The 11975-nt window shown below is 36.5% G+C and overlaps 2 protein-coding genes across 2 annotated transcripts; both read left to right on the top strand.

Moving 5' to 3' along the window:
* Positions 1–7150: 7150 nt before the first annotated feature.
* LOC133293976 (uncharacterized) lies at positions 7151–7969 on the top strand. Its single transcript, XM_061492613.1, has 2 exons — positions 7151–7729; positions 7784–7969. Exons 1-2 carry the CDS (start codon positions 7151–7153, stop codon positions 7967–7969), a joined length of 765 nt encoding a protein of 254 aa, XP_061348597.1.
* Positions 7970–10829: 2860 nt separating this feature from the next.
* On the top strand, positions 10830–11645 carry LOC133293975 (uncharacterized). The gene is made up of 2 exons (XM_061492612.1): positions 10830–11222; positions 11325–11645. Exons 1-2 carry the CDS (start codon positions 10830–10832, stop codon positions 11643–11645), a joined length of 714 nt encoding a protein of 237 aa, XP_061348596.1.
* Positions 11646–11975: the final 330 nt, after the last annotated feature.

The raw sequence follows: 11975 nt of genomic DNA, 5'->3' as shown, positions 1-11975 counted from the left end.
TCCTTTTGTCTCCCATCTCTTAATATGTTATATCTCTCTTCATTAGCTACGCGTGGGTTTAAATCGCGCTCAAATTGAAGCTCTGTAGCTCGAGTTATGGAAATTTTTCCAAACTGCGCTTGTGCTGTTTTCTGGGAGTGCGCTTGAGCGCCCAACTTCGCTTGAGCGTCCAGAGGCAGAAAAATTGGCTCTTTCCAGGTATTCCTCGTGCTCGAGCGCCTACATGGGCGTTTGAGCGCCCAAGGGCAGGGGATTTTCCTATATTTCTCGTACGTATCAGCGCTTGAGCGCCCATATCAGCGCTTGAGCGCCCTATACCTGATGCAGACTTGATTTTCCCTCCCTGTTTCAGGTAATCGATTACCAAAGCAAGGTAATCAATTACCCTACTATAAAAATGACAGATATCAGCATTTAAAACACAAAAAGGGTGATGTAACTTACTTCTAACACCTTAGTACTCATTATACCACTTACACAAGATCTAATGTAGGCACTAGGTCTTTCTATCATGCATATTCATTATGTAATGCATCAATTACAATATTTCCCAATATCGTAGCCATTTTACACATCAAATGATCTATTTACGACACAAGTCTTCCAATGCCTTAAAACACAAATAGGTGGCCATGGACAAGTCCCATGCCTCAAAAGTCCAATATAATCAAAAGGCATAAATTCTACATGAATTACAAAGACTTAGCATATAGTTATGAACACCCAAAAGCATAGCAATATCAACATGCAATATGTTCATAACCTAATTCCAAAATACTAAACACTATACTATGTGCATCAAATAAACTCTTCCAAAATGTTATGCTATCCATATGCACATCATGATCTACTTCATCACTAAGCGGGCCTCTTACCCGAAGCTCCTCCATGCTCGCTATAGCCTGAAATGATGTCCCCAAACGCGGGGTGAGATATACAAATATATTTCAGTAAACCAATGGTACTAGAGGATCACTCCACCCCATGGCTCACTCAATGTACAACAATAACATCATGTAAAATGCATAACATACAAAATCACAAACAACTGAGCACAAATCCAAGAACATCCACATAAGGATTCCGTTTAAGGACCCTATCATATAACTCCCGGAAATCTTCCTGGTGCCTCTCCCATGAATGAGACGACCCCATGGCAAAACCCAACTGGAACTCCTCATGAGCCCTATCCAGCGGAAGTCCCACGTTTGGATCATCCTGGTACCGCTCCCAGAGTCGGCCCCACGGCAAAACCCGACCGGAATCCCCAAAGGATATCTCCAGCGGAAGTCCAAACCAACGCACATCTACTGGCCAGAGATCAAACAATCCATACACAACATGCTCCAAGCATGTCACACAATCAAGCAATAATGCATGAACATACATATTCACACAATGTCGAAAGGCACAAAATCCAACCACAACCTTCCACTAGGTGTGGTGGAGCACACAAGGGACTAAACCCAAGTTCCAAATGTTTACCTCATTCCGAAACCAATGCTCCTCAACGTAAGATCCAAGCTTAATCCACTTCTATTGAATCTGTGAGTGGCAACATATATGATCAAACAACAATGATTAACAACATTCATATATACTCATCAGCTTTACAATAATAATAACCAATAAAATCACTTAGGCCTATGGCTATTTTTCCATTTATCTCAACTATCTCAATCACTTAATCCCTGAACTAACTCATCATCATAACCATTTATGCACTAAGGCACCAACCATCGATTTTACAATACTTTTCACACCATTTCCATCCAATTTCCCTTATATGTCAAATTACCACATAAACCATACATCCCACATTCTTCCTTCCAATTTCGCCACATCACAAGATTCTATCATCTATTTAAACACCATTTATCACCATACAATATCAATTATACCACTTTTACATTATCAAATCATCCATGACCACAATAGGTCAAATTGTTCATGCTAGGGTCCCCAAAGGATCTTCAATTCATTCCCACACTTCTACACATCATACAATCTTATAATTCAATCATACAATTACTCCACAACTCAATTATACAATCCTAGCATCATGCCATTTCACAAAGTATTGGAATTCAACTCAAAATTGCCTAAGTTAAAAATTCCCAAATCACAATAATTTTTATTGCATCAATCATCATCATTTATCATTCTAAGCATTTAATTTCAAATGAGACATACCATTTAATGCTCCTAACTACCATAACTTAACTTACAAATTCAAAACCCTCACCCAATTTATGATCTCCATGAAAACTCAAAGAGAGTGAGAAATCTTATCACCAATAGCTTCCAATGGTCCCAGGGAATGATCTCTAACCAATGGTTCAACACCAAAGTCTCCAAAATTCATCAATTTTCGTGGCTGAAATGGGGGGTTTTCTCCTCACACATTGCTCCCCACAAGATGCGCTCTACATGAAAGTCACTCACAATCTCAAAGTGAACAACTTTGTAGTTGAAAGTTTCTCCTAAAAGTGTCTACAAAAAATAGTTAGAAATCAAAAGCTTCAATGGCCCTAACCATGGAGAAGCTCACGGGAGAAAGAGGAGGAGAGGAGAGAGAAATTCAGAAATTTGTGACCTTTTGACACTTTAGTCACTTAAATCACTTAGGTGGGTTCCACACATCACTTAACTTTCTTAAATCACCCAATTTAACCCACAAATTCATATCCTACGTATTTTTCTTGTTCACGTCATATTTTTACTTCCTAAAAATACTGATCATAATTTCGCACTTATCGGTACAATTATACCGCAATATTTTACACCGAAAAAAATCACTATTCATCAAATTTTTCGAAACTTCCCTATCCACTTGAATTTTCGTCTTGAATCCATTTTTGCCGTTATTTTTACCATTTAAGACCTTCTACTCAATTTTTCATGCCTAGGGTCACATGTTTGGTAAATTACCATTTTGCCCTTTTACGTATTTTGACCCTAATTCCAGAATTTTCACTAATCCTTCCCCTTTAATCCACATTTTCACATATAATTATACATTTAGAAATACGAGGTGTTATACTCACTGAACTAGTCATTTGCCCTTTGCTAGTTCTCTTGTTGCTGATGTACCTGTAATTTAAATTACAGCCCCACGACGGGGTGAGAAATGAATCCCAATAAGACTCTGGGTTTATGGAGTAGTCTCCACCCAAGAATTCACTATCTGCATGAAAGGTCAGATATAAAGCATATAATATAACATGTAATTTTATTAATATATCTTACTGACTTTATCTCATTGTCTTTATCTCACTAACTTTATCTCACTGTCTGTTTTGAAAGCTTTAGACTTCCCTATATCCCATTGCTTTATATTTTGGAAGATCTATACTTCCCCGCTCATTGTAATACGGAAGATTTTACTACCCTGCTTTTTATAATACAAAAAATTATATTTCCCTTTCTTTATATACGGAAGATATACTTCCTTGCCTTTACATACGAAAGATTTATTCTTCCCTACTTTTTATATACGGAAGATTTATTCTTCCATGCCTTTTATATAATTTAATAGTATTATATAGCTAGGAACACATTTCTACGTCTTGATTACTCAATCACTTTTCTATGTATCAATTACTCAATCACCTTTCTACGTCTTAATTACTCAATCACCTTTCTACGTCTTGATTTCTTGTTAATCTTAATACTACGGAAGATTTATACTTTCGCTATCCGTTTTTATATTTTTACTACGGAAGATATGTACTTCCGCTATCCTCCTTTATTACTACGAAAGATTTGTACTTTCGTTATCTCTCTTTCTACCTGCCTACTTGCGTTATATCACATCACAATATCAATGTACATAAATTAAACACATCATCAATATACATCAATTAAACACATCAACAATGTATCTGTCTATATGAATGCACATGTATGCATATATACCAAATATCTCACTGTCAATCACATACACAATTTAACCATAATCCTTAATGGATTTTGACGGAACAACAAAGACGGAGGAAAACTCCTAACAAAGAGCTTACCTATCAGTGATTTTATATCACATTTACTTGGTATACAAGTAATTTTTCCAAAATTCACAGTATCCTGACTTGGAATCACCTTATTACCTGCTACACATTACAATACTTGTTTACTAACTATTTTAGATAATTTCATGCCATACCTCAAGCCATATTTAGATACCCACATCTTGACCTATACTTACATAATATAAAATCTACTTCATCATATTTACCAATTGAAGATTCATCATACTAATTTTACTTGAAACATATTTCAAATTCATTTCCAAGTTCCATCGTTAAACAACTTGATTTTTAATCCATTAAACCACTAAGTGGCCGAACCCATATGTCACATAAATTCACATTTTTTAAAGCTTAATACTTGTAACTTAAGTTCCATTTAACCTTAATACAAACTCATAACACCAAACATCATTTAATTACACAAAACAGTCCAAAAAGCCCACTTTACATACATTTGCACTGAAATTTTAATATGTCAAACTTGACATGTGTTCCTTTAATTTGAAACAAACCCCACTCAATTTAGAGTTCTACAACTCCAGATATAAATTTTTGAAAATAGGGAAATTTGAGGTTTCAAGGGTTTCACGAAAATTATATCTCTTCAAATGATTCAAACTTAATCCAATCAATTCCATACTCATCAAATACCAAAATATAACATATACACATGAGTTAACATCATACAAAGTCAGCCCCAATTCAAAAACCCTAAATCAAAATCCATGAAATTAAGCTTAAGAAAGGTAGTTAGTTACCTTAAACCACTCCTTTGTGCCTATTTCCTTAATTTCCCATCAACAAGACATGAAAACACCTCACTTTCCATGGATGGCAGCTATGAGGTCATAAGAAAAAGAGAAGAAAAGAAGAACGTGTGAAGCTCCTCTCAAAGATTAAAAGTCATGGTTATGTTCTACTAACTATAAGGATGATTTTCTCTCAAAGTATCTATGAATTTTAGTGACTAGAAAAGCAAGTTCTTAAGCTCCCAAGACTCCCATGGTGGTCACAGTTTATGTATGGCACAAGTGCAGAATTTTTTCTGTTAAAAAAAAGGGGAACCGACTTGTTTTTGCAAGAGAACATCAAGCCACTTTTGTTGATTTTTAAGGCTATTCTCCTTTGATTTGTTGGCTTCCTATTGGACCACTTTCTACACACTTTCTTCACTCATTTCCTACCACTTGTGCACTGATTTGGAACCTTAGAAGACAAGGAGAAATTAGATTTTTTATTAACTAGTAACTATATAACATATTAACTAGTTAGTTTTTACAATAACTTAGTTATCTTTAATTCTATTGGCTAATTAATTTCATAATTTGTAACATTTTTAACAATTAAACTAAACATCATTAGATTAATCCAAAGATACCTTGACGCAATGAAATTTACCACACAACTTAATTATGTCATCTAATTCAAGTTTAAGACTAGTTTTGCTTACTTTTAAGTCACTTTGACTTATTTACATTCTTATTGGTTGATTTTCCTTAAACTTTGACTCATTTTTAATTATTTAAACTTTGACTCATTTTTAATTATTAATCTAATCATCATTAGACTAATCCAAGATCATATTGGAATCACCAAATTCTCTAAAGAATTTAATGATGACATCCAATTCAAGTTTTGACCACATCTAGTCTATTTTTCAAGTAATTCATAACTTTCTCTATAATGACATATACGTCCTGAATTCTTTTCATACATATATGCCGACTATTCATGGAACGTGAGAAGCAGATGAATAATCATTTGCCAAGAGCCAACCGTTCTTTTTCTTCTGACAGGTTTCTGTTTGTATATTATATGGATGATCCGATCCGCAGGGGATTTCTCCAGATATTTTGTTTATGTTTATGAATTATAATTGATTCTACTAGGATTGGATAAAATTCATATACTATATGACTTGCTTGGCATGAAATATATCTCTCTGTATCTCATTATATCAATTTCATGATCAACAGATCATTACTTGACACAATTGATCACAATTTCTATAAACACCCTTTGATCTACTGAACTCTTACTTGATTTCCTTATTTAACCTAACTTGGTTATGAGGGTTGTTATAAGTTGCAATTCAAATTGACATAGTAATAGCGTGCATTTTCACTTATTTGTGCCTTATGAACTTGTAAAAGTGTGATTGGATAATTTTTGAGCTTATTTAGTGAATCTTGTTTAACTCATTTTAGATATAGAAAATATAATTAAATTTATATGTTCATATATATAAATATATATATATATATATATCCGGGTCAACCGATCCGACCAATAACCCAGTTACCCAGTACCCCGACCAGGTCGATGCCCAATTCGGATTTAATAACACTATTGGACCACCGAAAGCAATTGTGGTTGCCTTCGATTGCAACTTTTAAACCTGATGATTGGTTTAAGTGGTAATTTGAGTTTCATGATAGATGAATTGCCAAAAAAGCACGGATTTAAATCTTGGAGAGAACTTTTAGAGTTAGAGTTGGATAATTATCAATATTTCTTGACTTACCTTTCAAAGCCCCATTTTTTGCCCATATCAAGGAGGTACCATAAAAATATCATTGTCCAAAAGAATAAGGGTAATACAATTGTCATGTTACAGGAAATAGAACCATTTTCCTGCAAAGAGAAAAATGTAGGAGAAAGAAGAGAAAATGAGATCAGAGAAAATGTTTTCCTAAGACCCATCTATAGGATGTCTCTGCAAGAAAATCATTGTCTCGTAACATGACAATAGCCTTACCCAAAGAATAATTAGGATAAGGAGTACTGTTTAACATCTTAAACAAAGTAGCAAAGAGTTCCAATTTTCAGACACTTAAACATAAAATTAGGCTATCTTCCTATTAGTATACATTTTATATTTTCAGTTTTCTTAATTTCTGGTGTAACTAATTTCTGTTAGTAGTGTGTATTAGTGGTGATGGCACATGTGCTACTTTTACGCACCATTATGTTATGACTGTGGTATATATAACCACTTGTACTTTTTTTTCTTACACAAGTTTAATGGAATATTCAGTTTTCATTCCTCATCTGTTTCTTTCTCTGAGTAATAACAAAATAATATGGTATCAGTGATATCTTGTTAACCCTTGCCTTCTTCCATGGCTCGTGGTAACAACACCAATCGCCCTCCACCAGACTACACCTCCTTTGGTTCTTCATCTTCTATGGATGAATTATCCAGCCCTTATTATCTACAAAATGGAGACCATCCTGGCTTAATTTTAGTTTCTCATTCTTTAACCGGATCTAATTTCAGCTCTTGGCATCGTGCCTTGCTTCTTGCTCTAACAGCAAAGAATAAACTAGTTTTTATTGACGGCACTATTGTTCGTCCTCCCTCCACTGATTTACTCTTCTCTTCTTGGAATCGATGTAATTCCATGGTTATCTCATGGATATTAAACTCGGTTGCTAATGACATTGCTGACAACCTTCTTTATTTTTCTACTGGCTATAAAGTTTGGAATGATTTGAAGACTCGGTACTCTCAGGCGAATGGTCCTCGGATCTTCCAGCTTAAACAACGCATTTCATCATTGTGTCAAGGATCCCTTGATGTTAATGGTTACTATAGCAAGTTGAAATCCCTTTGGGATGAATTACAGGATTACATTCTTCTACCTTCCTGCACTTGTGGTGCGCTTCGCGAAATTGGTGCCAGTAAGGAGCAAGATCATGTACTTTAGTTTCTTATTGGACTCAATGAATCCTTTTCATCTGTCCGTGCTCAGATTTTGTTGCTTGAACCATTGTCGTCGCTCACCAAGGTCTTCTCCATGGTTCTACAAGAAGAGCGTCAACGCCAGCTCTCCGTTGCCTTGCCAACTCCGGCTGCACCAGATACTCCTATCCTTACCTCTGTTGCCTCATCTCCTCCGTCCATTTCCACAGCGGTTGCTGTCCAACGCCGTTTGTGACCTATTTACAGCCACAAATTTTCTCCTACCTCACAGCCACACATTCCGGCACCTACTCCCAACCACTCTAAAGCTCCTCTTGCATTTACACCAAGTCAATACAATCAGCTGCTTGCGTTGATACAACAAAACTCTGCATCTTCATCTTCGATCTCCATTCCCTCCATTGCCGAGTCTTCCCCGTCTGTGGCTAGTTTCAGCAGTACGTCCCCTATACTGTACAGAGTGTCACCTCCTCTTCCCCAAAAGAAAAATTGAAGACATCTCTAAGAAATATACTTTGTATACACAGATAAATAAATTCTTTCAAAAATATTCATTTTCCTTCTAGGAATATTTAAGGCATGTTAATATTTAGTATCTTTAATATTGTTGTAGGAAGGGTTCTAAAATAGCACCACTACATGTAAAATTCAGTTTTCATAATATATTCTTCGTGATATGGCATCACAGGCATCCAGAAAGTTTTATCATCAACATCTCTGACAAGAATAACTTTTAATTTTTTTAGCATTACTCTAATTTGTAATTAATTAGCTCGAATACAGAAAAGTAACTATTTTGTGTGTGTGTGTGTGTGTGTGTGTGTGTGAAGTACTGTTTAACATTCAAAACAAAGTAGTAGAGAATTCCAATTTTCAGACACTTAAACATACAATTAGGCTGTCTTCTTATTAGTATACATTTTATATTTTCAGTTTTATTAATTTCTAGTGTAACTAATTTTTGTTAGTGATGTGTATTAGTGGTGATAGCACATGTGCTACTTTTACGCACCATTATGTTATGACTGTGGTATATATAACCACTTGTCCTTTTCTTTCTTACACAAGCTTAATGGAATATTCAGTTTTCATTCCTCATTTGTTTCTTTCTCTGAGTAATAACAAACTAATATGGTATCAGTGATCTCTTGTTAACCCTTGCCTTCTTCCATGGCTCGTGGTAACAACACCAATCGCCCTCCACCAGACTACACCTCCTTTGGTACTTCATCTTCTATTGATGAATTATCCAGCCCTTATTATCTACAAAATAGAGACCATCCTGGCTTAATTTTGGTTTCTCATTCTTTAACCAGATCTAAATTCAGCTCTTGGCATCGAGCCTTGCTTCTTGCTCTAACAGCAAAGAATAAACTAGTTTTCGTTGATGGCACCCTTGTTCGTCCTCCCTCCACTGATTTACTCTTCTCTTCTTGGAATCGATGTAATTCCATGGTTATCTCATGGATATTAAACTCGGTTGCTAAGGACATTGCTGACATCCTTCTTTATTTTTCTACTGGCTATAAAGTTTGGGATGATTTGAAGAATCGGTACTCTCATGCGAATGGTCCTCGGATCTTCCAGCTTGAACAACGCATTTCATCCTTGTGTCAAGGATCCCTTGATGTTAATGGTTACTATAGCAAGTTGAAATCCCTTTGGGATGAATTACAGGATTACATTCTTCTACTTTCCTGCACTTGTGGTGCGCTTCGCGAAATTGGCGCCAGTAAGGAGCAAGATCATGTACTTCAGTTTCTTATTGGACTCAATGAATCCTTTTCATTTGTCCGTGCTCAGATTTTGTCACTTGAACCATTGTCGTCGCTCACCAAGGTTTTCTCCATGGTTCTACAAGAAGAGCGTCAACGTCAGCTCTCCGTCGCCTTGCCAACTCCGGTTGCACCAGATACTCCTCTCCTTAACTCTGTTGCCTCACCTCCTCCATCCATTTCCACGGCGGCTGCTGTCCAACGCCGTTCGTGACCTATAAGCACCTTCTGCAATCTCTCCGGTCATACGAGAGAAAAATGCTTCAAACTCCGTGGGTACCCACATGGGTACAAACACAGGGTTCCTAAGCCCAATTTCCTTTCACATCAAAAAAGCCCAAGCCCATTTTGCTCAATCTGTCCCTTATAGCCACAGATTTTCTCCTACCTCACAGCCACACATTTCGGCACCTACTCCCAACCACTTTGAAGCTCCTCTTGCATTTACACCAAGTCAATACAACCAGCTACTTGCGTTGATACAACAAAACTCTGCATCTTCATCTTTGATCTCCATTCCCTCCATTGTCGAGTCTTCCCCGTCTGTGGCTAGTTTCAGCGGTACGTCCCCTATACTGTACACAGTGTCACCTCCTCTTCCCCAAAAGAAAAATTGAAGACATCTGTAAGAAATATACTTTGTATACACAAATAAGTAAATTCATTCAAAAATATTCATTTTCCTTCTAGGAATATTTAAGGCATGTTAATATTTAGTATCTTTAATATTGTTGTAGGAAGGGGTTCTAAAATAGCACCACTACATGTAAAATTCAGTTTTCATAATATATTCTTGGTGATATGGCATCACAGGCATCCAGAAAGTTTTATCATTAACATCTCTAACAAGAATAATTTTTAATTTTTGTAGGATTACTCTAATTTGTAATTAATTAGCTCGAATACAGAAAAGTAACTATTTTGTGTATTTGTGTGTGTGTGTGTGTGTGTGTGTGTGTGTGTGTGTGTGTGTATGAAGTATTGTTTAACATCCAAAACAAAGTAGCAGACAGTTCCAATTTTCAGACACTTAAACATATAATTAGGCTGTCTTCTTATTAGTATACATTTTATATTTTCAGTTTTCTTAATTTCTGGTGTAACTAATTTATGTTAGTAGTGTGTATTAGTGGTGATGGCACACGTGCTACTTTTTACGCACCATTATGTTATGACTGTGGTATATATAACCACTTGTACTTTTCTTTCTTACACAAGTTTAATGGAATATTCAGTTTTCATTCCTCATCTGTTTCTTTCTCTGAGTAATAACAAACTAATATGGTATCAGTGATCTCTTGTTAACCCTTGCCTTCTTCCATGGCTCATGGTAACAACACCAATCGCCCTCCACCAGACTACACCTCCTTTGGTTCTTCATCTTCTATGGATGAATTATCCATCCCTTATTATCTACAAAATAGAGACCATCATGGCTTAATTTTGGTTTCTCATTCTTTAACCGGATCTAATTTCAGCTCTTGGCATCATGCCTTGCTTCTTGCTCTAACAGCAAAGAATAAACTAGTTTTCGTTGATGGCACCATTGTTCGTCCTCCCTCCACTGATTTACTCTTCTCTTCTTGGAATCGATGTAATTCCATGGTTATCTCATGGATATTAAACTCGGTTCCTAAGGACATTGCTGACAACCTTCTTTATTTTTCTACTGGCTATAAAGTTTGGAATGATTTTAAGACTAGGTGCTCTCAGGCGAATAGTCCTCGGATCTTCCAGCTTAAACAACGCATTTCATCCTTGTGTCAAGGATCCCTTGATGTTAATTGTTACTATACCAAGTTGAAATCCCTTTAGGATGAATTACAGGATTACATTCTTCTACCTTCCTGCACTTGTGGTGCGCTTCACAAAATTGGTGCCAGTAAGGAGCAAGATCATGTACTTCAGTTTCTTATTGGACTCAATGAATCCTTTTCATCTGTCCGTGCTCAGATTTTGTTGTTTGAACCATTGTCGTCGCTCACCAAGGTCTTCTCCATGGTTCTACAAGAAGAGCGTGAACGTCAGCTCTCCGTCGCCTTGCCAACTTTGGCTGCACCAGATACTCCTCTCCTTAACTCTGTTGCCTCACCTCCTCCGTCCATTTCCACGGCGGCCGCTGTCCAACGCCGTTAGTGACCTATTTGCACCTTCTGCAATCTCTCTGGTCATACGAGAGAAAAATGCTTCAAAATCCATGGGTACCCACATGGGTACAAACCCAGGGTTCCTAAGCCCAATTTCCCTTCACATCCAAAAAAGCCCAACCCCATTTTGCTCAATCTGTCCCTTACAGCCACAAATTTTCTCCTACCTCACAGCCACACATTTCTGTCAGTATTTGAGACTTTTCTAATAATATCGCATTTAAAAATGAGTCACAATTATGTAGTTTTAACATTTCAATGCTATCGGCACCTACTCCCAACCACTCTAAAGCTCTTCTTGCATTTACACCAAGTCAAT

The sequence above is a fragment of the Gastrolobium bilobum genome, unplaced genomic scaffold, assembly GCF_033153095.1.
Source record: "Gastrolobium bilobum isolate Gb01-03AN ecotype WA unplaced genomic scaffold, APGP_CSIRO_Gbil_v1 utg10371, whole genome shotgun sequence".
NCBI classification, from domain to species: domain Eukaryota; kingdom Viridiplantae; phylum Streptophyta; class Magnoliopsida; order Fabales; family Fabaceae; genus Gastrolobium; species Gastrolobium bilobum.
The sequence above is the reverse complement of the archived record's forward strand: the minus strand, read 5'-3'. Positions and strand labels throughout refer to the sequence as shown.

Coding starts and splice junctions, on each gene's coding strand:
- LOC133293976 (XM_061492613.1), top strand. CDS start 7,151: ATGGCTCGTGGTAACAACACCAATCGCCCTCCACCAGACTACACCTCC. Junction 7,730..7,783: donor CCAGTAAGGAGCAAGATCAT/GTACTTTAGTTT, acceptor GTCCGTGCTCAG/ATTTTGTTGCTTGAACCATT.
- LOC133293975 (XM_061492612.1), top strand. CDS start 10,830: ATGGCTCATGGTAACAACACCAATCGCCCTCCACCAGACTACACCTCC. Junction 11,223..11,324: donor TTAAGACTAGGTGCTCTCAG/GCGAATAGTCCT, acceptor AAATCCCTTTAG/GATGAATTACAGGATTACAT.